This window comes from Mirounga angustirostris, unplaced genomic scaffold, assembly GCF_029215605.1.
Source record: "Mirounga angustirostris isolate CCGP_5_RB_7025 unplaced genomic scaffold, mMirAng1.0.hap1 SCAF_5, whole genome shotgun sequence".
NCBI lineage: Eukaryota > Metazoa > Chordata > Mammalia > Carnivora > Phocidae > Mirounga > Mirounga angustirostris.
The window spans coordinates 176,333,433-176,357,608 of NW_026991713.1; the positions used below are offsets into that span (position 1 = coordinate 176,333,433).

Consider the following 24,176-nt stretch of genomic DNA (forward strand, 5'->3'; position numbering starts at 1 on the left):
CCAGGCCATATCCTCGTCTGTGATCAGCTCTGCAGAGCCCTTGCTTTTCTGTTGGTTTCTCTGGGGAGGGGAAGAGGAAAGCTCGGGACCAGTGTGCCCTCGCTGTCGCTTCGTGTGGGGTGCTCGGTGGTGGGAGTCCGGGCTGCTTCTGCTAGTCAGTGGGCCCACCGTATCGGGGGTCCCAAAGCTACTGCGTTCTTCCTGCCTGCTGTGTTCACCGTTGTTTCAGATTGTTGTCATGCGTTCAGTGACCTCCTCCACTGCCCCTGTCCTCGCAGAGCTTCCTTTTAAACCTCCCGCTTGTCCTTCATCCTGTTCTCAGAATGCAGCTATCAAAGGTTTGTGTACAAAGTACAGCCAAATGGGCTTTGAGTGATGGCTCTGGGGAACCTCCCCCGGGACCGCCGCGTGTCACCCTGAGTACTTCGCTGCTGGTGCTGAAAGCTCAAAGATTTCTTGTAAACCCAGATCGCACTGGGGCTTGTGTTAACTAAACAAGGGCCCAGATACACCTTTGGCCAGGTAAGTATATCCTGTCCCTCCAGCAGGAAATGGTGAGCTTGGGTCAGCCGAAGGTTGGTGGGAAAGCAGTTGAGGGAGGCGGTGTTCACAGGCTCCCCTTCGGTGGAACACTCTGGATGCCATGGCCCATGTGGCCTGTGGGCCCCTCTGCAGCGCCCCACGGGCCCTCTGGGTCCCCACTGGGCTATGTGACGGCGCGGTGAATGTCACGTGCAGACTCTTGGGATTCCTGCACTCCCAGCTCACGCTGGGGAAGTCAGGCGAGGGGTGGAATTGAAGGCTCAGATGATCAATATCAGATTACTCACCTTCAGTGGGAATCACGCAGCCTGATGGGCAGTGGGCCGTCTCTGCAGCGAGTGTGGGAAGAAATTCCACATTGGCAGTCTCTACCTTTCTCCTCTGGGCTGAAGCCCTTTGAGGTGCAAAGGTCTTTCTCCCTCCCCTCCCCTCCCCTCCCCTCCCCTTTTCTTTTCTTTCCCTTTCTTTATTTCTCTCTCTCTCTCAAGATGTTATTTATTTATTTGACAGAGAGAGATATAGCGAGAGCAGGAACACAAGCAGGGGGAGTGGGAGAGGGAGAAGTAGGCTTCCTGCAGAGCAGGGAGCCCGATGCGGGGCTCGATCCCAGGACCCTGGGATCATGACCTAAGCCGAAGGCAGATGCTTAAACGACTGAGCCACCCAGATGTCCCTTTCTTTCTTTTCTTTTTCTTTCTTTCTTTCTTTCTTTCTTTCTTTCTTTCTTTCTTTCTTTCTTTCTTTCTTTCTTTCTTTCTTTTTCTTTCTTTCTCCCTCCCTTCCTTTTTCTTTCTTTTTTCTCTTATTTTTTTTTAAGAGGAAGATATTTTTTAATTTTGAAAATTTTTTTATACACATAAACTTTACCATTTTGACCATTTTTAAGTATAAAGGCATGCCTCACTTTATTGTCCTTTATTCATAGATGCTGTTTTTTGTTTTTTTCTTACAAATTGAAGGTTTGTGGGGTGCCTGGGTGGCTCAGTTGGTTAAGCGACTGCCTTCAGCTCAGGTCATGATCCCAGGACCCTGGGATCGAGCCCCACGTTGGGCTCCCTGCTCAGCGGAGAGCCTCCTTCTCCCTCTCCCTCTGTGTGCTTGTGCTCTCTCTCTGTCAAATAAATAAATAAAATCTTAAAAAAAAAAATTGAAGGTTTGCGACAACCCTGCACTGAGCAATTTTAGTGTCGTTTTTCCATCTTTTCTCACCGTGTGTCTCTGTGTCACATTTTGGCCATTCTCGTGACATTCCAAACTTTTCCATTATCCTATTTGTTATGCTGACCCGTGATCAGTGGTTACGACTCCGTGGAAGCTCGGTTAATGGTTAGCATTGTTTAGCAATAACGTATTTTTTAATTAAGGTCTGCAGATTGTTTGTAATAATGCCAGACGACAGCATGGAGTCAACATAACTGTTACCTGCCCTGGGAAACTGAACAGTTCCTGTGGATCGTGTTGTTGTGCTCCTCACTGCGTCTCAGTACTTGGCGTGGTGTGGCGTCTGGAACGGGGTCCGAGGTATCTCCGACGCGTTTCTATGGTGTCGGTGTTTCGCAGCCATCAGTACCATCTGGCTCCGGATTTGTCCGTCTTCCCAGACGACACTGTCCCCATGAACCGCTAACCCCCCGCCCCTGGGAGTCTATTCCATTTTCTGTTTCTGTGAATTGATGCTAAGATCTTTTTCTTTTTCTTTTTCTTTTTTCTAATTTTGTTTGTTTTATTTATTTATTCATGAGAGTCAGAGAGAGAGATAGAGAGAGGCAGTGGCAGAGGGAGAAGCAGGCTCCCTGCCCAGCAGGGAGCCCAATGCGGGACTCGATCCCAGGATCCTGGGATTGTGACCCGAGCCGAAGGCAGACGCCCAGCTATCTGAGCCACCCAGGCGTCCCTAAGATCTTTTTCTTTTTAAAGACTTTATTTTTCAGTAATCTCTATACCCAATGTGGGGCTTGAACTCACAACCCCGAGATCAAGGGTCACACGTTCCACTGCCTGAGCCAGCCCGGCGCCCCGATGCTAAGATCTTTCAACTCTAAATTTTTTCTGTCTTTGCACTTTGTTTAGACACCGAAGCAGCAGCTACTTTGGGGGTCGTGGGTGAAGGCAGTGGATTTAAAACGCTTCCCGCTCCTCGTGGGGCAGTGTTTCCCCTCCTGCCCTCCATTGGGGGCTTCCCTTGCCTGTAGTTCTCTGCAGAGCAGGGCCCCCTCATCCCCTAGTGAGTGTGGCTTCCTGGAGATTTTGAATAAGTCCGGAGGAGTGCTTCTTGGAGAGACTTTGACCCGGGCAGGTGGTTTGGGCAGTGGCCATTTACTGACCTCTCGTGAGGAGTGCACGGTGCTCCCGAGAGCTGAGCATGGATGCCTTGATTCAGCACGGCCAAGACGGTCGCCGCTTCCTCCCCCGGTTTTGTGTCCCGAGGGTCAGGGCTGCTGACAACAAGGAGGAGGCCCAGGCTGCTCACAGAGTTCTGAGAAGAGCCATCAGCCAGGAGGTCTCCCGAATTCTAAGGCTCTGGTGGCCTTGCCAGATAGACTTCATGTCAGTCTGTTGTCTCTGTGGTTTGCTGCTGGACTTCTCAGGAGAAAATTTTTTTTTTTTAAAGATTTTATTTATTTATTTGAGAGAGAGACTGAGATAGAGAGAGCATGAGGGGGGGAGGGTCAGAGGGAGAAGCAGACTCCCTGCTGAGCAGGGAGCCTGATGTGGGATTCGATCCCAGGACTCCAGGATCATGACCTGAGCCGAAGGCAGTTGCTTAACCAACTGAGCCACCCAGGCGCCCTCAGGAGAAATCTTATTAGCTAAGGTTTTCCTTCCCTGGTTGTTAAAATAATATGTGTTTATAATATTTCTAAAAATTTGGACCATGCCTCAAACTACCTTTTTTTTTTTTTAGTATTTATTTATTTGACAGAGAGAGACACAGCGAGAGAGGGAACACAAGCAGGGGGAGTGGGAGAGGGAGAAGCAGGCTTCCCGCGGAGCAGGGAGCCCGATCTGGGGCTCGCTCCCAGGACCCTGGGATCATGACCTGAGCCGAAGGCAGACGCCCAATGACTGAGCCACCCAGGTGCCCCACCTCAAGCTACTTTTAAGTGAAAGCTCCCCATGGTTCCACCAAGCAGAGGTCATCATGGCTAGAGGACCTGGGACACAATTATCATATGGTTTTGTACTTGGATTTTTTTTTTTTTAAGATTTTATTTATTTATATATTTGAGAGAGAGAGCGCAGGAGAGAGAGAGCACAAGCAGGGGGAGCAGCAGAGGGAGAGGGAGAAGCAGACTCCCCTCTGATCAGGGAGCCCGACACAGAGCTGGATCCCAGGACCCCGAGATCATGACCGGAGCTGAAGGCAGGCACTTAACAACTGAGCCACCCAGGTGCCCCTAAGATTTTATTTTTAAGTAATCTCTACACCTAGCGTGGGGCTTGAACTCACAACCACAGGAGTTGCATGCTCTACTGACTGAGCCAGCCAGATGCCCCTACCCTGATTTTTATTATTTATTATTTATTTATTTATTTATTTATTTTTTAAAAGATTTTATTTATTTATTTGAGAGAGAGAATGAGAGAGAGAGAGCACATGAGAGGGGGGAGGGTCAGAGGGAGAAGCAGACTCCCTGCCGAGCAGGGAGCCCGATGCGGGACTCGATCCCGGGACTCCAGGATCATGACCTGAGCCGAAGGCAGTCGCTTAACCAACTGAGCCACCCAGGCGCCCGATTTTTATTTTTTTTTAATTTAAATTTTTAAATTTTTAAAAATTTTTTTATTTTTAAAGATTTTATTTATTTATTTATATGACAGAGAGAGGCACAGAGAGAGCAGGAACACAGCAGGGGAGTGAGAGAGGGAGAAGCAGGCTTCCCGCGGAGCAGGGAGCCCGATGCGGGGCTCAATCCCAAGACCCTGGGATCACGACCTGAGCCGAAGGCAGACGCTTAACGACTGAGCCACCCAGGCGCCCCTAATTTTAATTTTTTAAAAAGATTTTATTTATTTATTTTGACAGAGAGAGACACAGCAAGAGAGGGAACACAAGCAGGGGGAGTGGGAGAGGGAGAAGCAGGCTTCCCGCCAAGCAGGGAGCCCGATGTGGGGCTCGATACCAGGACCCTGGGATCATGACCTGAGCCGAAGGCAGACGCTTAATGACTGAGCCACCCAGGCGCCCCCTGATTTTTAAAAAATTTAACATATCGTGGATGGTTTTTGTGTCGATAAATCTGCAAATGATTATTTTTAGTTCTGTTTCGTATCCATTATATGGGTGTCATAGTGGTTTCTGGTCCGGCTGTCATAGTTAACTATGTGTATTACTGACTTCCCTTCACTTTACGCCTTGAGTTTTCTGGCTTTGGAACCCGGGGAGAGGCCTGGGTGTTGGCCAGGACACACTTACACCATTGTGTCTACACACCTCAGCATCCTTGTGTAAAATGGAGCTGATGCCTATGCATGCTCAGTTTTCAGACGGCTGAATCGGATGCTGGCTGTCCAGTGCCCTGGCACGTGGGCTTTGGGATGGACCATAGCTCTCTGGGCAGGGGGGCGCAGGGCAGGTCCTCTCCCCACTGGGCTGGTGGCTGGTATAGGAGGAGGTGAAGGCTGGTTTTCTCAGGTGCAGTGATGAAGACGTTGGGCCAGCTCTGCCCTTTTATCCTTCGGGAAGAGTCATTGGTCCTCTGTCACCCTCACTGACTCGCAGTAGGTCAGCGCTCTCCTGGGGGCTCCAGCTCTGGGGAGCTGACACCTCCCTGCTAGACGTGTTCTGCCCACAGGGGCTTGGACTGGCCTGTCGGCTCCCTCCTGTTGCCAAGAGCCAACGGCTCTGCCACTTCTCACCCCTGAAGGGGAGCTTCCTGCAGAGTTGGGAACCAGCTTTGGGTTTTCCCGCTGTTACACCCGAGCCTTCTCGGAAACAGAGAATATCTGAGGTCACCACACAGTTCAGACATTGTGCTTGTGACAAGAGACGGTGTGGACATCTGCCTCCCCGTGTAGGCATCACCAGCTGATGAAGCTGCTTTGTCGTTCTGATCCTCAGAATCCTTCTCAACACAGTGCTCCCAGCCAGCTGATCAGACTTGGCTCTGAGATGCCAGTCCCTGCTTGGAGCTTCTCTTTCTCACTCCTGGTTCTGTTCACAAGGTCCCTGTCTGCACACCGTTTCTGCCTGTAGCCTGCTTGCGTCCTCCTGGCCCGTCCTGGTGGCCTGCTCGGATGCAGCCCCTGTTGGGCTGAGAGCTCCCCGCTCTGGTCTCTCGGATTGTACCCACCTGCCCCTTTCTTAGGAAGCATAGCACACACAGTATGGTCTTTGCAGCCCCGTCAGATAATGAGGTTTGGACTGGCGTGTGATAGGTCTGCTTTCCCAGTGCAACTTTGTGCTCTGAGCACCAGCCAGGGGCAGGGGCAGGCTCACTGGCGGCCCTGGTGGGTGCTGGTCACGGCCAACACCTGGAGCACGGTACCTGAGGCCAGCCAGACCCAGAGTCGGCCTTGGCTCAGTGGACTTCCTGGACAGAAGCTGCACCAGTCCCTCTGTCCCCGTGGCCCAGTGCCTGGCACAGGCCCTGGCCGTGGTGGGGCCCACTGAGTGCCTGGTGCTGGCGACGGGGCGTTAAGGGCCTACTCCGGCCCGCCGTGCTGGGAACCCTGTGTGTGTGCCTGCCCTTGCGTGCTCCTCCAGCAAACCTCTTTGAGCTTCTGCTCTGGGCCTCCATCTTGGACGCTGGGGCTGTGTGAGCACCCCGTTTGCATGCCAGCACCCTGTTATTCCTCTGTTGTTCAAGCCTCCCGGAACTTCTGTGAGATACATGCCATTAGCCCTGGTGTGTAGATCGGGAAACTGAGGCTCTGGGAGGCGCAGCTGGAGTGCAGCCTGGACCCCAGCATGGGCAGGATGGGAGGTTGTGTCCAGAGGGAAGAAGGGCACCTGCCCCCTCCAGAGGGCTGTGCCGGGTGCTGCGTGGGGCTCTCCAGAGCCATGTGGGCATCTCACCTGGAGCCCCCAATCCCTGAGGAAGGCTCCTGGGGCTGAAAAGTCTTCTGTGCTTGTCAGGACTGCATCCAGATCCAGGTCTATTGGAAGCCTTTCTCCTCCAGCATTGCTGCCGGGGGCAGGGCTGAGATGCAGCCTGATGGGAGAGGCGCTGGCGCCTGTCTGTGCGGGTATCTCTGCTGCGCACCGTTGTCTGCGGCGCGGCCCGGCTGTGGGTCTGGGCCGTGCAGCATGGCCTGCAAAGGTCTTTCCTGGCTGGAAAGCAGCACACGGTGGCTCCGGGCAGCTCGGCCGCAGACGGGGGACCTGCTGGCCTTCCGGCTGGTCTTGCTGCCGAGTGGGCCCCGGCTGCTTTTCTACGAGGTGCCCAGCAGATGGCGCCGTGGCTCCCAGTAGCCGCGGTCTCTCCGCCAGGCCTGCGTCCCACCGAGCGGAGAACCGGAAAAGGGGAAAGGCTGGAACCTCTTCTCCCTTTTCTGAGGCCTTTCTTTTTTCTTGTCTCCTTCCCTGCCTCAGGCTCGGAAAATCACTGAGCGAGAGGAGCTCCCGGCCCCAGGCTGTTGTGCTACTCCCGCCCCGAGTGTGGAGGTCTGGTTTCTCCCCGACTCCGGGTGACTCGGCCCGCAGCCCGGCTGGTGTGACCCCTGCACCCGGCACCTTCCCGCGGGCTCGCGTGTCTGACCTACAAGTGGCTGCTTCTCGGAGGTCGCGCTGTGGTGCCCCTTGTGGGCCCGGCACCGACGCCAGCTGCTTCGGCCCCGCTGGGACCCGGGTTCGCAGCCCAGCCCCGCCTCGCAGGAGGTGGCTGGCCTTAGGCGGCTGCCTCAGTTTCCTCAGCTGGGAGGGGAGCTGGTGGCGGCGACGTGTGTCCAGCACCAGGTGCGGCATCCTGACAGGCATTCGTGCTCTTACTTTCTGTTTTGCTCTTTCAAGTTTGAAACGGTAACCATTTGGCCCTACTCCGCCCTCTGTGGCATCAGCCCCACTAGGCTTGGAGGGGCTGCTTCTGCATGTTCCCCCATTCGGGTCCGTCTGGTTTCCCACCGTCAGGTCTGGGTCTAGAGCTGGGTCTAGAGCGACACCCCTGGGCTTGGAAGCTCTCGGGGCCCCTCGGGGGAGCAAGACGAAGCTTCCGGCCGGCATCCCTCCTGCTCCCACCCCCACCGTGAAAACACCCCAAGGTCATCGGGTCAGGTGTCCGCCCCCACTTCCCTCCTGGCCTCAGACACCCTGCCCGGAGCCAGCCTCTGTCTGTTCCATTTGCTGTCTCCGGAAACCCGGAGTCGTCCTGTCCCGGCCGAGTGAGTCCCGCACAGCTGCCCCGCGGGCTGCGCTGCGTCTGGGCCCGGGTCAGACTCAGCGCGGGCAGCGTCCAGTGCAGGAAGGAGCTGCGCCGCGTGGCCCTCTGCAGCGGGACTGCCCTTTGCTTCTTCCCGTCCGAGCTGCGCACCCCGCCACACCTCTGCCGGCCACGTACCCACCTGGCACTGGGGGGAGGGCCCTTCCCGGGGGCTGTCAGCCTCTCCGATTTTCTTGGATGCTGCCCTTCCTGGAAGCCGCCTGCGAGGCCTCGTGGCTCCTGGGGGTTGGGCGAGGGCAGTGCCCACACGCCAGTCTTCGTGGTGTCCTACGCCGAGTGACAGCAACTTGCTTTGGTCCGTGTGGCCTCCGGCTGAGGTCACTCCCACCTTCTCCCTCAGATCCCATGAGCGGGGCTCATGCCGTGGCCTCTACACTTGCTGGCTCTGTGACTTTGAGCCGGTCATTTCCTGCATGAGCTGACTCTCCTGTTGGAAGTAGCAGCCATGGTCCCTGCCTCCCACACTGCTGTAACCCTCTGGAGATGGCGCCACCGGCCAGTCTGCGTGTTGCTCGTGTGGTAGTGGGGTCTTCTGCAGACGAGGCAGCCTGGCTGTGTGAGGCTCGCGGATTGCGAGGGAACGGCTCTCCGCTGCTCCTGTGACCTCCCGCAGCGCCGTGTGAATGGCTGGGGCGCTCGGGGAAGCGCGACGGGGGCAGAAGAGGCTCGTGCCCTGACGCGTCCCTTGCCTGTTGCTGGAGTTGTCTCAGGTGAGGACGAGCGGTTCTGAAGCTTGGCCGAGTGCTCTCCAGAAGGTGCACCGGCATGGGGGGCCACGTCCATTCCTGGTCCTTCCAGGCCACGTGTGTTTACTTGTCGCTGACCTCTGTCGGTTGTCACCCTGAGGGGGTCGCGGGTTGGAGCCATGTAGCCCCCTGTCCCAGGAATGTCAGGAACCCCGTGCCTGGGCGGGAGCAGGCGCGACTCGGGTCGGACCGGTTGGACATTCCGCCAGTCGGGGTCAGGTCTCTGCCTCGGAGGTCCCGTGGAAATTCCTTCCCCCAGGCGTCCCGGAGTGCGTTTCTCAGCATAGGCTTGTGCTGGCGAGGAATGTGGGCCTGCGAGGCCGGTTTGCTGCAGGTCCCAAGCCGCCCGAGCAGCCATGCACGGCTCCCCGCCCTGCCCCGCCGCCCTGCTCCGAGCCCCTGGGCCTGGGCCGCGCCTCTGGGCCTCCTGCTCCGATGTGCCGCTTCCTGCCCCGAAAAGGCGCTCGGCTCCGTCTGTGTTTGTGTTCTGTAAACGTGTTTAGAAACGAGTAAAGTTTACAGATGGAGCGATTAATTGTTTAAGTCTGGGGAACCCTGGGAGCTCTAGAATGGAAAGTGGATGTTACAATACAGAATTAGCGCTGTTTTACGGCCTTAATTGCTGTTAAAGGGGCAGTTGAGCTCCATCGGGAATCGCATCGGCTCGCCACGTTTTCGAGGCAGGTTTCTGGGAGCATTTCGTCATTCCTATCTGGAATGCCGAGCCGCATGGGACCCGGAAAAGGACCAGGCAGACTGGGCTTTAATTCTGCAGGTTCGGGGCGGGGGACCCTCGGCCTCGCCTCAGAGCTTGGAGGCTAGCGAGTTCTGGCTCTGTGTGTGCGGGAGGCTCCTGGGGGGGCTGGATCTGGGGGCGAACGGGCCTTGGGCCAGGTGCTGTGGGAGCCACAGTGGCCGCCAGCCGGTGTGGGTGGAGAGGACATCAGGAGCCAGACTGTAGCCCCCGGCTGCTGATTGGCGTGGAAGCCGTTCAGGGATTAAATCTCCTGTGGTCCAGACTGTCCAGGCCACCTGAGTGGAGGGATGAGGTCCAGTACCCCACGGTGGGCTGTGGTTGCATCTGCTGGTGGGTGGGAGACCTTTCCCACCCCAAGTAGTCTCTCCTAGGGTTCTCCATGGCCGTGAGAGCAGGATCAGCGGGCAGAAGCAGGGGTCTGGGCTGATTCCAGGTAGGCTCTGGGCATCCGCGGGATTATCGGGGAGCTCGGAAGGTGCTCCCTGCACTCCTCCCCAGAGCAGCATCTGAGTTCTGTGCACTTTGACAGACGTCCCCTTATCACCTCCAGGTTGTTTTATTCCAGGCCTCCGTCTGCCTTTGTGCTGCTCGAAGACCTTTGTTAGGGCACGCCTGAGTGGCTCTTCTCACTTATCTCACTACTTTGGCTTTTCTGTAAGACCTTTATCTTGGGGAGAAGAGGCTGTTGGCTTCAGTGTTGTTTCTCGTTTCTCTGGCAAAGAAGCACACCTAGCAGGTGTTTCGTAGCTGAGTGAACGCATTCCGCCTCTGGGCTGCTTCCCGGCCTCTCCCTCCAAGACCCCTTTCCGGCTCTGACATCCGCAGGCCTTGAGGTCCCAGGACCCAACCCTTGCTGTGGAGGCAGGCCCAGACTGGTTCTGGCACGGTGACCGCAGGATGTACCTTTCCTGAGCCCCCGTGTCGTCTGCTTGTGGTGGGATGAGCATGGAGCCCAGGCTGGTTCTCTCTGCTTCTCTGAGGGCCACAGGCAGCTGTAAAGTGGACTTACAAGATGAAGGTGTTCTAGGAGATCGGGGGTCTTTTCCCAGCCATTCTCCGTTTTGATGGCTCTGGAACCGTGTTCTCTTGACCCAGTTAGGGTGGGTGGGCCCGCTGGCTTCTCACTGTGGCCTTTAAGAGGTATCTGAGTTTGTTGAAGGTTTGTCTTTTTTTTTTTAAAGGGAAAGGACTCAGAGTACTAAGATTTTATTTATTTGACAGAGAGACAGTGAGAGAGAGAGCACAAGCAGGGGGAGTGGGAGAGGGAGAAGCAGGCTTCCCACCGAGCAGGGAGCCCGATGCGGGGCTCGATCCCAGGACCCTGGGATCATGACCTGAGCCAAAGGCAGACACTTAACGACTGAGCCACCCAGGCGCCCCTGAAGGCTTGTCTTTTGAGGTATAAAAGTGTTCATTCATTCTGACCCAGTAATCCTATTTCTGGGATTTATTCTGAGGCTGTAGTTCAAGGTGCAGAAATAATTATGCTATGTTAAGTGATGCTTATTAGTACAGCAGTAAGAGAGACGCCTCCACACGTGTGTCCACCAGGGACGACGCGTGAGTGGGTGTGTTGCCCCTGAGGGCCGAGCGGGGGGTCCAGGCAAGCCGGCCCGAGGCCGGGCAGTGCTGGGCACTGTCTGTCAGGCCGGGGTGGACACGGTCTTTGTTGAACATAAAGATGTCAAGGACTGGAAGGAAGTGCAGCAAAGCTGACTCCCGTCGTGTACGTTTCGATCTGTCACCGAAGCCACGTCCAGAACAAGTGTGTTCAGTACCACAGGATAATGTGCGACAGCAGGATGCGGATGAGGAGGCGGGCAGGGTGGGTGGCTGGCCCAGCTGAGGCGGGGGGGGCTCTGTCCCCGAGAGCGGGGCCTCTGCACTCCTGCGCACATTTCTGTCATATTTTCTCTTTATTTATTTTTTCTAAAGATCTTTAAAATTTATTTATCTGAGAGAGAGAGAGTGAGCGAGCACATTTGAGAAGAAGCAGACTCCCCGCTGAGCAGGGAGCCCGACGTGGGGCTCGATCCCAGGACCCTGGGACCAGGACCTGAGCCGAAGGCAGACGCTTAACCGACTGAGCCATGAGGCGCGCCTGTCATATTTTCTCTTTAAACCAAACAATAGTTTGGAAACAAACAAAACCTCTTTTCTGCCCCCAGGAGCGTTCAGAGAAGGTATTGGGGGTCCTGAGATTTTCGGATAGCCGAAGGCGCATGTTAAGTACCCGGGGTAAGGTTGCAGCGGCGGGTAGAGATTTTTCTCCAATGCAGTACCTCCCTTCCGGGCGTTACAAACAGCAGTGTAAGCATAGTTTCACTTTAATGCTACCCTCAGGCCCTCCAGGAAGGGCAGGCCTTCTGCCCCATCCACGGAGACCCCTGGTTGACCTGCTTCTCGTGGGGTCTCCTCCCCGCCTCTGGTGGGAGCCAGGCGGCCGAGCTCACGATGCCGGGTTTTGGAACGGGCAGGCAGGCCCGTGTGTGTGGAGCTTCTCTGTTCCTCGGTGCGGTCCCTGGCCAGCAGTTCTAGGAAGGCCGGGGTGCCTGCCTTGTGCTCTGCCTGATGCATGTCCCATGCCCGCGTTGCTGCCCAGGACAGCACGGGGTGTAGACGAGCCTGAGGAGCACGACAGGAGACCTCCTCGGGGCGCCTCAGGCTGGCGCCTGGGGGCGAGGCCACTGACTTCCTAGGCCTGGCTCTTGTCCTCCGAACTCAGGGCCAGAAGCCGCAGCCTTGAGTCTTGACCTTAGCAATGCCGTTGGCCCTGGTCAGGGGAGAGGTCCTGCTGTCAGTCACTGGCCTACAATGGCTTCTAAACACGGGGAGCCAGAAGTTTTATTTCACTGGGGCTGTTTACTTAAATCTCAAACTTTATTTGAATCATGCGAAAGAACACTGTAACACGTTCATAAGCTATGAGGCAGGATACACCCCCTGCCCACACTGCCAAGAACTCGCCTCCACCCTCGGGGCCCCTTCCCTCCCAAAGGGAGCCCCAGCCCTGCACTTGGACACGAGTGATTGTCGTCTTCCCACTTGTCACCACTTCTCGTCTCCACTCCGGGCGAGGCCCGCCTAGCTATGGGACGTCTCTGGTGATGCCGCTGGCCGTCCGGGCCGCTGGGGGCCGGGAGGCTGTAGCTGAGGGCACACACAGGCTCCTCGAGGCCCAGGGAGGGGCTTTGCAAAGAAAGCGGCTGGGAGCGTGCTCTCCGGAGCTCTGTCCAAGGCCCAGTGAACCCAGGTGTGAACCGAGAGCAAGCAGGAAGTGGGGTGGAATTGTGGTGGGGGCACCTCCACTCCTTGCCCCGGGGACCTTCTGTGCGTGGCTCCCAAGTGCTGTTGGCCTGGCCCCTGGCCCGCCGCCACCCGGAGGCGCCCGGGGCTGCGCAGAGGGAGCCGGGCCAGGCAGCGCAGCCCGCATTCCTGGCTTTGGGTGAGAAATCAATCCCCCTTTAGCATCTTGACAGCAGCTTGTGAAGAGCCTGGGGTGGTGCCGGCCTCGGGAAGGGCAGGCAGGCAGAGGAGTCTTTGCACGCACATCCCACACCCGAGAATATTTTGTTTCAAGTAAATCACACAGCGGGTTTGCAGGCAAGGACTTGCCTGCGAGGTTCATGGTCACAGACTCTGCTGCCCGTGAGCAGAACACTGAGCTCAGAACTGGGAGGCATTTCCTTGGTGCCTTTATTGCCAGAACATCCAGCTTTGTGAGTACCTTTCTGACATTTACTTTACGTGTGTCATAAATCCATCACAGCCTCCGCTGGAGGCCACAGGGCGGGCCGGGCCGCGGCTTCCTTGCCCCTTCCAGCGGGCGCGGGGCTGGAGGGGACTTGCCTTAGTTTTGGCAAATGCCCAGGTTCCCTGTCCTGTGGGCACCTTCCCGTCGCTTGCCCTTCGAGACCGTGGGACAGAAGTTACTCTGGGGTCTGGACGTCTTCTGTCGTACTCTGTGGGGACCTGTGTGTCTCCCTTTCCCTAGACCCCCTGCAGCCGGCACTTCTGTTTCGTCTCTTGGCCAGTGCACAGCGTGGGCCGCTGCGCACCGGGACCTGCCACTGAGCGTCTGAGGGACTGTGGCCAGCGCATCGCCGTCCCGGGCGGGAAGGGGGCTGGTCACCTCACCAGCCGTCCCCGCGAGGCCCCGGGGACGGTGGCCTGAGGAGCTCCCGGCCACTGGACGCATCTGTGCTGCATCAGGGGACACTGTCCCCCCGTGGGCTGGGGAGGGCGAGCCATTTGCCTCGAATTTGGATGAAGGCTCGTGGCTCCCAGCAGCGGCATCTGGCAGAGGTGCTCGTTCACCTGGCTTGGGAGTTTGTGCCCCTTGAGGGTGTTGTCCTGCCTGTGGGGCCTCGGTGCCCAGGGGCGTGGCTTCCCGTGGCTTCAGTGGCTCCCAGGAGGCCCTGCTACACAGGAATGCGGCGGCCTGTTCTGACAGGCTGCTCTCCTGCTCTCTCCCTGGGCAGGCGAAGCCCCGATGGCTGTCTCCCGATGGAGGGTGACAGGCACCCCCTACCCACCTCCCCCCACGCCCCTGGGCCCCCGCTAACGGCTTGCCTCTGGTTCAGTTTCCAGGCCGAGCGGCCCGCGCTGAATGTCGTCATCTTCCCTCTGCTCCACGAGGGCCTGACCAATGTCATCCGGGACGTCCCCATGGTGCACCTGGATGAGATCACCTTATTTAAAAGCAGAGTGGCTGAGGAGCCCCCGAACCTGTGGTGGTGACAGGGACAGCTAGCGCCGGGCGAAGCTGCTTCTGGCGGCCGAGCCTCCCGCCGGCCACCGTCGCCTCTGTCAGTCTCCTGGGCCTGGAAGCACGACTGCCCTGAGGGGCGTGTGGCCCGGCTGCTGCTGCTCATGCCTGCCCCTGCCGGACACTGGGGCCCCTTGGGTCCCAAGAGGAAGGACGCGCCCTCTGCCCGGCTATCCCGCGCACCTGTCGTCTCCCAGGGCCCCCCGAAGCTTCCTGTTGCTTGCTCTTGGCGCTTGGTGAAACGCGAGTCCCATCCGTGAGGAGGAGGAGAAGGAAGAGCCGGCTGTCCCTGCAGGGCCTGGCGTGGGTACTCCTGAGCTGAGACTTGCATCTGTCACGGAGCGCTGACTCCCCGGGGGCCCTGACCAGGTCCCCAGAGCAGCACGGGGCCCCAGTGCTGCCCCCCCCCATCGCCACTTCCACCTTCCAGAGTGTCTCATGTGTTTGTGGCCACCTGCCGTCAGGCTCTGCGGAGGGGTGGCCTCGGGCCCGGGGTTGGAGGTGACCATGTGTGTGGGGACGGATGCGCTCACACGGTTACACGATGGCACGGCTTCCCTCGGGCCAGCTGGGAGCACAGCGCAGTGGGGAGCTCCAGATTTGGGGCTCTCCTTCCCAGTAACACACGTTTTAACCCAATTATGTCCAGCGTGTTTCCAGCCAGATGGCGTCAGACAAGTTCGGGGCCGCTGGCTGGGCAGGGACCCCCGTGGCGCTGGGACTGTGGGGCGAGGCCTGGGCCAGGCCCGACGCCAGCACAGCACTCAGCTTTAGGACCTCTTCTCCGTGAAGATCTGTGTTTCTGGGGAAATACATACCTGGCTTCATTCAAGAAACTTGAAATATTAAAACTTAGAAAGGACGTTTAAAGCCAGAGTAGTGATCAAACTACCCCATTTCATATAGCTTTATTTAGCACTTTACAAAATTCAGTGCAGCTATTCCAAAAATGGGGAGTGACCTCCCAGTGTCCAGGGCCTCCCTCCCTGTGCTGAGCCTGCTGCCTTCTCGACTGCAAGACTCCCCAGAGCCGGTAGCCCCTCGGCCGGTGGCTTCCGAGGGGCTGCGATCGGGTTCCCTCCACCCCGGGTCCAGCCCTGACTGCTCCCGGTGATGCTCCTGGAGGCTTGCCGGGGGTCCTGGGCACCGTTGGACAGCTTCCAGGCAGGGGCACATCAGTCCTGCAGAGGCTGCCTCCCGGGCCTCCCTCTCCCTCTGGGTTGGGGGTGCAGAGCCCACCAGGCCCTGCTCACGCTGCTGGTCCCCATCTTGGCCGCCATCTGCTTGGCCCCCAGCCTGGCCATCTTCCCACTTTGTGTCTGTGGAGACAGTCCCCCCTTCCCCATTCCGTGTAGCGTGTCCTGCAGCTTACCTACTAAAAGAGCAAGTCCGTGGCCCCGGGGCTTTTCATTTGCCTTTCCATCCCTGGGTTCTTGAGGGACAGACAGTTCTGCAGCCCCCACCCCCGCGGGGCTGAAGGGGTCCGGGAGGCCAGAGAGCACAACTGCAGGAATCAAGCAGTCCCGGGGTCAGGGCCCTGGGAGGAACAGTCTGCCCACCCCAGGGGCTCTGCTCTGCCCTCCCCCTTCCTGTCTGAGTGGACGGGGGGATGCACAGGTGCTGTGGGGTGAGTCTTCTCCCTCCTTGCCCTGGGTTTCATGCCCTCTCCCTGCCCCGGGCTGAGGCTGGCACTTCTTTGCAGCCCGGCCAGAGGGACTGGTCTGCAGGCTGCCCGTAGGTGAATGCCTCCAGCCTTCACCTTAGAGGTCCCGATGTGGTCTGAGGGCCCTGCCTGGCCTTGCAGGCCGAGGGACAGACTGCCCTGGGCCCCGGAGAGACAGGGCTGAGGTCCCGATAGGGCCCCATGGCTGTAGATGAGGGTCTGAGAGTTGGTGGGCGCACTTCCGCTCCCCAGTTTTGGGGTATTTCAGGTGGTGCCCAGAGGACCTCCCCCGCCAGGCAAAGGCGGTCAAGGAAGGGGGTGGTAATGGGAACTGACCATTTCTCCTCAAAGCAAGCGTGTGGCTGGTCGCAGCCTGACTGGCAGGGGGTGTGCCCTGGGGGGGAGGTGCCCAGGGCTCTGGGTGGCTCTGGGTGCCCTCTCCTCCAGAGCAGCCCGGGCTCAGGCTGGAGAATGAGCTTTCCACTAGGCTGCAGCTGTGTGTTCACGCCCTCGCCTGGGTGGCCCGTGCTCACGAGCAAGCAGTTTTAACCAGCAGCATTTATGCCGACAAACAGGGCCGGGAGGGGCCGTTCACCCGAGGCTGGGGGCGGGAGCTGCCGTGGAGAGCCGCCCCCACGCAGCAGACCGTGTATTTTTAGCGTCCCCGTAACCATCCTGCTACTAGAGCAAGAACTTCCGCCGCTTCTGCCCCCGGGCCGGGGCTCACCAGATGTTAGCAGTGTGCTTATTCTCGCTGAGTGCTAATTTGGCAGCGGCGTTAATTGCAATTTATATTCTGCAGCATTTTATGCTGGGAAAAGAACCCACCCTAATGGTCCCCAACTGGCAGAACTGGGCTGTTAAGTGCGGACCATATGCTGCCTGCCGAGAGGGGGCCTGGTCAGCACTGCTGGCTGTGCGTGTGTGCGCGTGCGTGCATGTACGTCTGCGTGCACACACACGTGAGTGTAGTCTGTGCACACGTGCATGGTGTGCGTGTGCGTGGGATCGCGTGTGTGCGCATGCACGTCTGCGTGCACACACACGTGAGTGTAGTCTGTGCACACGTGCATGGTGTACGTGTGTGTGGGATCGCGTGTGTGCGCGTGCGTGCGTGTACGTCTGCGTGCACACACACGTGAGTGTAGTCTGTGCACACGTGCATGGTGTGCGTGTGCGTGCGTGCGTGTATGTCTGCGTGCACACACGTGAGTGTAGTCTGTGCACACGTGCATGGTGTGCGTGCACGTGTGCATGCGAGCACGTTTCTGCATGGGATTGCGTGTGCGTGGGATTGCGTGTGTGCGTGTGCGTGCGTGTACGTCTGCGTGCACACACGTGAGTGTAGTCTGCACACGTGCATGGTGTGCGTGCATGTGTGCATGCGAACACGTTTCTGCATGGATTGCGTGTGCGTGGGATCGCGTGTGTGTGCGCGTGCGTGTACGTCTGCGTGCACACACGTGAGTAGTCTGTGCACACGTGCATGGTGTGCGTGTGCGTGCACTTGTGCATGCGAGCACGTTTCTGCATGGGATCGCGTGCTTGTGTGTGCGTGTGCGTGTATGAGAGAGAGGAGAGACTGGGGGAGGTGGGAAAGATGAGGAGGGAGGGGAGGAGAGATGAGGGCATTTAACCCTTTGTTAAAGTAGAAGCCCCAGCACTCCCAAGGCCGCTCCTCCCGCCTGTGCCCACCTCGCCCCTAGACCTTGTGGCTCGCTCCCCACCCCCCACTCGCCCCCGGGTGGCCAGGCATGCCTGCCCCCGGGGCTCTGACTTGGGTGCCAACACAACCTGGCCGGGGGAGGCATCTGGAGCCTGAGGAGAGCAGAGGCCTGTGGCCTCCTTCCCTGTCGGTGGCTTTTCATTCTCACGTGCAAGTATTTTTACTTCCCAGCCCAAGGAGGCTAGATAAGGGACACTTCACTCTGTCATACGCCCCGGGGGGCGGATCTTCTCCCTGCCTGTCAGCTGTCCTCTGAGGACCCAAGGATTCATGGGTCTGGGCCCCTGTGTCCAGCACCAGGCTGGAGGGCGCTTGGCTGGGGCCCCGGATGGGCCCTGGGATGATGCCCCCCACACACACCTTGGGCAGCTCTGCAAGGCTGGGTGTTGAGGGTGAGCCTCCCTTGACCGCCCCTGCGCCAGGACCCACGGCTGCAGGCCACTTGGAGGCGAGGACGAAGCTTGGTGGAGGCCTGGCCGGGAGAGCTGGGCCAGGGGAGCAGGGCCGCAGGAGCCGCTGGACCCCGATGTCTGTTAGCCCTCGAGGGTCTGAAACCAGCCTGTGCCATCCTGCTTGTGCCAGCGGCCCTCCCCGAGTCTGTGTCAAGAAGGTGACGATCCCGCAGCCCTCCCCCAGCTTGCAGGAAGGGGACCCACCCTCATGACCTCCTCCGAGGGGCACGGGGGTATCAGGCAGCCCCCTGCTCCCTCTGGCCCTCATTATCTGCTCTGGAGGGTTTGAGAATCACCGAGGCCTTGTAAGGAAGAATAATAAGAACTGAGAAATTAGTGGACGAGGATAATGCAGCGTGGCCGGTGGTAGCAGGTTTCAGCGGAGACCCCAGATTCCCGAAGATGTGGAAGGGGGCACCGCTGCCCGCAGTTCCCTTGGCCTTGGCCCTGGCCCTGAGCCTCCTCCCCCACACTTCGCCAGCAGGGGACGGGATTGTGCGGCGGGGGCTCGGGTGCCCTTGTGGTGCTCCCTGGCCTCGTTTGCGCTGGGGGCACGGGGTTCTCACTGGGAGTCTCTAAGATCGCTGACACAGGCTGGATGGTGTCGCCTGAATGTCTAAATTACTTTCTAGAGCTTTTTCAGAAACCACGGTGGGGGGCAGGAGGGGGAGGTTGCATTCATGTCACGGGGTCAGGGCACCTGCCGCACCCTGCTCCGGACCAGCTGGCGGGGGAATGGGGGGGACCCAGGGCTGCCCGTGGCCATGAGGTCCGGGAGCCACGTTCACCGCCTGGGAGGTTCGGTCTGTAGCGCTCCGCTAAACCTGACAAGGGATGGTTTTCCGTGGAATCCTAACGGTGTGGGCCAGAGGCTTCTCTCTGTGCTCACCGTAGCGGGTGGGCTGGAGGGTGAGGGGCCGGAGAGGCGGCCACGCGACGGCCGTGGTGCAGGTGGGGTGTCTGGCCCCAGCCCCCCTCGACCACTGCCTGTCCGTATGCAGCTGACCAGAAGCACTTGAGCTCAGCATGTTTTTAAAGGGGGGTGGGGTGGGGAGTCAGCCAGGGGGCTCACGGTATATGGTGACCAGGTGCTAAGTGATCAAATACGTGTCACCTGCTTTTCCACACAGACCTACTTTTCTGTCTAGTGATGCCCACTCCTGAATTTTGTGTTCAAATGAATTTTGAATGGGTATTTTCATGTAAACTTGTGGCATGTGGAAAGTTTCAAATAAAGTGGACTTGATTTAGAAAATCAGGTGATTATGCAGTGCTTCTGGAAGGGACACTCCCTGACCTTTCCCCTGTGACCCTCTCCAGCCCTGGGGGTGGGCCAAGGCGGTGGGGGGGGGCACTCATCACCCGTGGCTGTTCTGATGGGGTTACCTGCTTGGAGACGGGAGACCCAGTGGGGGACCGGAGGCTGCCTGGGGCCCCCAGGATGCGGCTGCTGGGTCAGCCTTTGCGGGCCAGGGAGGGAGGCTATGGGCTGCTGGAGCGCATTCACACTGTTGGGCAGCCACCACCACCGTCCAGCTCCAGAACGTGACATCCCTCCACTCTGAGACTCTGTCCCTGTGACACACTGACCCCCGCCCCCTCCCCAGCCCCCCGGCACCACCATCTGCTCTCTGTGCACTGGACGACTCTGGGAACCTCGAAGGAGTGGACTCACACAGGATTCGTCCTTCTGGGACGGGCTTGTTTGTAGCATCTGTTTTAGGCAGAAGCCTCCTTCACCAGACCTGGGCTCTGGGAAGGGGCTCTGGCTGCAGCGTGGCGAGGGGAGAAGGTGGCAGCTGAGCCCGAGGGACCGGGGCAGGTGAGCAGGCGTCCGGGCAGGAGCGGGGACCTGGACTTGGAGGGGCCGGTGGCCCCAGGATGCTGCGGGACAGAGGGACAAGTGTGTGGGGCTGTCGGGTGGGCCGAAGAGGGCTCAGCTGCACCTCCTGAGCTCCCCACCTGTCCTCCAGAGGAGAGTCGCCTGAGGCAAAATGGCGATCAGGGGGCAGGGGCCTCCATCCTTCCTGACTGTCCAAGCCAGTCGTCCAGGCTTGGTGCGCGCCTACCCACAGGACTCCCCACGATGATCTGCTTCTGCCCAGAGTCGCTGAGAAACGGAGGAGACCGTGCCCAAGGGGCCAGCAGTGACCTGCCCAGGAGGGACAGGACTGACCCTCTGCGCCGCCAGACCCAGACTAGACTGTGGGATCACAGGAGCGAGAAGTCCCGGTGGTCCTTGCTTCAGCCCCCGTGCGACCTGGTCATCAGGGTGACAGGTAAGTGGTGGGGGGCGGAGCCAGGGCTGGGAAACCACGGGAATCGGCCACTGCTGCTGTACTACAAGCCACCCCCCATGTCAGGGTGTAAGCGAGCAACTGGGAGATGCTCCTGGCTTCCCCGGGGCAGGTGTTTGGACAGGGCAGAGCGTGGCGGCTTGCCTCAGCTCCCTGGTGTCTGGAGCCTCTTCTGGGGGCTGGAATCTTCTGGAAGCATCTTCACTTAGGTGACGGTGGTTGGTGCTGGCTCTCCACCAGGACCTCAGCTGGGCCTGTGGCCAGAATGCCTACGTGTGGCCTCTCCATGGGGTCTGTCCACGGGGGCTAGTTGGGTTTCCTCACAGCATGGGGGCTGGGTCCCGAGAAGCCCGGGGGATACGCCCTAGCCTTGGACATCCCATAGCGTCACCTCCACACACTTTGTTGACTGAGACAGTCACAGGTCAGCCCTGTTCAAGGGACGGGGACACAGGCCTGTGTCTCACGTGGAGTGAGAACTCGCGTTGTGGCGTCTTGAGCAAGTGCCTCGGGGTCAGGGAAGAGAAGTGTGAAGGGCTTGGCACTGCCCGGGAGGGCCAGGGCGCGCACTTGGAGTTGACTTGGGGTTGACTGTGAGGCAGCCTGGCCTTTGTCGGCAGGCTGAGCCCCCCCAAAATAAAATCAAAACAAACCTCAAGTAGAGCCGTTCGTTGTGACAGAGAGGAAAGCGCCGGGGGGTCCCGTGTGCAGGGGGGAGGGCTCCTTCGAGGCTGGAGGAGGGAGGGAGGGCAAGAATGACAAGCCTTAACTGTCACCAGGAGTGTTGTTCAGGATTTATTTGTTGCCAGTATTTGCCTTTCTTGGCGGTGGAGGAAAGCGTTGCGGAACCCTGACCTTGCGGAGCGGAGGGTCTCCTGGGAGCCCCTGGGGCCGCCCAGGGCCCCGCGGCGGTCGGGTGGCGAGCGAGCGAGCGAGCGTGTCTCCCACCGCAGATTCCAGGCCAGGAGGTTGCTGGCATCACGGAAGCTGCTTTCCCTTGGACCTTGCCCGTCCCGTCCGGCGCCTGAGCCCCGCGAAGTTGCTGGGAGTGAGTGTGGCCCCTTCTCCCTGTTCAGAGGCTGCACGCAGCGCCGCGGGTGGAGGCCGGCCGAACCACCCACCCCAGTGAGGAAGGGGACGGAGGCCCTGCGGGGGGGTGCAGCTCGGAAGCCCCGGCCCGCCGATCCCTGCCCTCACTCCCGCGCCGGCCCGCCCGCTCACGCTTCCACACACGCTCACGAGCACGAGCTCGGGTTCGCACTGACGTCCATACACACGCGCACTTAGGCGCTGGCTCACACACGGCCGCTCGCACCCTCACACCCACCCCCCCCCCCCCACGCCGGATGTCACGGTGTTCGTACTCACACCCACACTCTTACACATTCCCGTCCACACCCTCACACAACTTGCGGGCACATACACTCACACGCTCGCACGAAGGACTGGGCTACTTTGACGCCCCAGTTACTTAATACAACCAATTCAATTAAAGGTAAACTTTTCTATTATGTTTCTCCCAGAAAATTTGAAGAATTCAGAGAAGTAGAGCAAAGGGGAAAAGCAGTGACCCACATTCTCAGCCGCCACAGAGAACCTCTGTTGATATTTTAGTTAATGTCCTTGGAGTCCTCGTTCCATGCTTTTTAAAAAATGTCCTTTGGCTGCGATCATCTGACTTAGGATCCTGCTTTTCACCCACGACAATAAAAGGATCCTGTGTCCTTCCTGCCTCGTCAGTGTAACTATGCAGTTCGCTGTCACATGGATGCTGGTCCCTCGTCGTTGGACAATTAGGTTGTCTCTAATTAGCCACCCTTCCAGAGAAAGCTGCTCTGGTACCCTGTGCTGGAGCGGTTTTCTATATTTAGAATTCTTTCCTTAGGAGAGACTCTCGTTAGTGAAATTTCTGGGTCTACATATGAATTTTTAAGGCTGGGAGGTGCCTTTAGGGGGCTGTGGAAGTGGAGTGGTATTTTGGGGTGTGGGCTGAGTCTCCTTCCACGGGATGATCCGGCTTGCGAGTTAGTCCCTGGCTTCTGAACTCCGAGGTCACCTCCCAATTGCCAAGTTCCCTGATTCCAAATGTACTAATTACCCAGGACATTGATGATTATTAAAGCAGTAGCAAATGCAGAGAAACTGAAATGAATAAATGTCAGAGGATGTCAGTGCTCCCAAATGGTGATACCCCACACCCCCCAGGTTTGCTTTTGTGTTCAGGGGAGCCCTAACCTCCAGCTGGCTGTTCCCAAATTGAGGGGTGTGGTCGCAGCCAGAGTCCCAAGTCCCTCCCTCCCACGGACTGCCTGCCAGGGGCTGGGCCCGGGGCCTAGCAGCGTCCCGCCAGGCCATCTCTGGAATAGGGCCCCCAAAGGTGTCCATGCCTGAATCCCCAGATCCCGTGACCATGTTAGGGTCCATGGCAAAGGGGAGGTAAGTTCACCCATCAGTGGGCTTTGGGACGGGGAGACTAGGCCTGTGTAATCTCGAGGGTCCTAGAAAGCAGAGGAGGGAATGCTGGAGGCAGGGACCAGGACCGGAGGAGTGCAGGTGGCCTCCCATCGCTGGGGAAGCCAAGGAGACGGGCTCTCCCTTAGAGCCTAAGGGATGAGCTAGCCCTGGTAACACCTGGAGTTTAGCCGGTGAGATATGGGTCTGATTCCTGACCTCTAGAACCGTCTGAACATTAACTCGTGTCCTTGACCACAGTGTTGGCAATGGGCAAGGAATTCCCCACTGCCTCTCTCCCCCCGACCCCCGACCCGTTCTCCCTGAGTGCAGAGCGGCTGGCCAAGGCGTGTCCCCCAAAGGGAAGGATTTCTCGTGACTTTGTTTCTTTTAATTCTTTTTGGTCCTTTTCCAGATTTTCTACAATGGTCATGGAGGAACTTAATTCTTTGATGTAAATGGAACAAGACACACACAGGGAAACAAAGTGAATAAAAATAATTTCACGAGAAACACAGTATGGAGCTCTTAACAAGAAAAGATCACATCTCGGGCGCCTGGGTGGCTCAGTTGGTTAAGCGACTGCCTTCGGCTCAGGTCATGATCCTGGAGTCCCGGGATCGAGTCCCGCGTCGGGCTCCCTGCTCAGCGGGGAGTCTGCTTCTCCCTCTGACCCTCCCCCCTCTCATGCTCTCTCTCTCATTCTCTCTCTCAAATAAATAAATAAAAAATCTTTAAAAAAAAAAAGAAAAGATCACATCTCTGTGCAATAGAAGGAAAGATTATTCACAGGACATTGATCCCAAAGGCAAGTTGTGGGGTACTACACAGCTGTGATAACAAGTTCAGGATTAAGTTTGTGCAGAGCGAAACCTGGACCCACACGGGTACACGCTGGCCTTTGGTGGAGGGGTCATGATGGGGAAGTGGGGTTCCCACCATGAGGTCGGGCCCAGGGTCCCGGGAGCTGGTGAGAAGCAGTTTGGGCCGTTCAGACCCGCCTGGGGTGGACATGTGTTCTCTTGAAGATGGGATGAGGGGAGTCCAGAGCCAGCCCTTGGGGTGGTCCAGGAATCCCTCTCTGGGTCCAGGAGGTGGGAGCCATTCACAAAGCCTTGGTGGGCTTTGAGGAAATCCTTCAAAGGCACCAGCTGGGTTTTCTACTCTCTGTGTAATCTGACTGCTCCTGGGACCTCCTAGAAGAGGAATCGTTCAGTGCAATGGTCTGAATGTTTTTGGCCTCCCCAAATTCATGTGTTGAAATCCTGCCCCCCTACCATGATGGTACAAGGAGGTAGGGCCTTTAGGAGGTGATTAGCTGAGGAAGGAACCCTTAGTGCCCTAGTAAAGGGACACCTGGGACCCTTCCCCACCAAAGACGAAAGATCCGACTC

At 58.2% G+C, this 24,176-nt stretch overlaps 1 protein-coding gene across 5 annotated transcripts in view; it reads left to right on the plus strand.

Annotated features, from left to right (window-relative positions):
- FBXL18 (F-box and leucine rich repeat protein 18) overlaps window positions 1-24,176 on the plus strand; it is a 67,357-nt gene that overhangs the window by 24,573 nt on the left and 18,608 nt on the right. Inside the window, exon 5 of one of the 5 annotated variants that reach the window (XM_054507711.2) lies at window positions 20,140-21,005. The exons of 3 other annotated variants lie outside the window; for them this stretch is intronic. In XM_054507711.2, coding sequence (XP_054363686.1) covers window positions 20,140-20,185 — 46 coding nt within the window. In that variant the 3' untranslated portion in view covers window positions 20,186-21,005. Of the gene's footprint in view, window positions 1-14,008; window positions 20,080-20,139; window positions 21,006-24,176 lie in introns of those variants that run through there. One more of the 5 variants, XM_045875879.3, reaches the window with a different exon arrangement.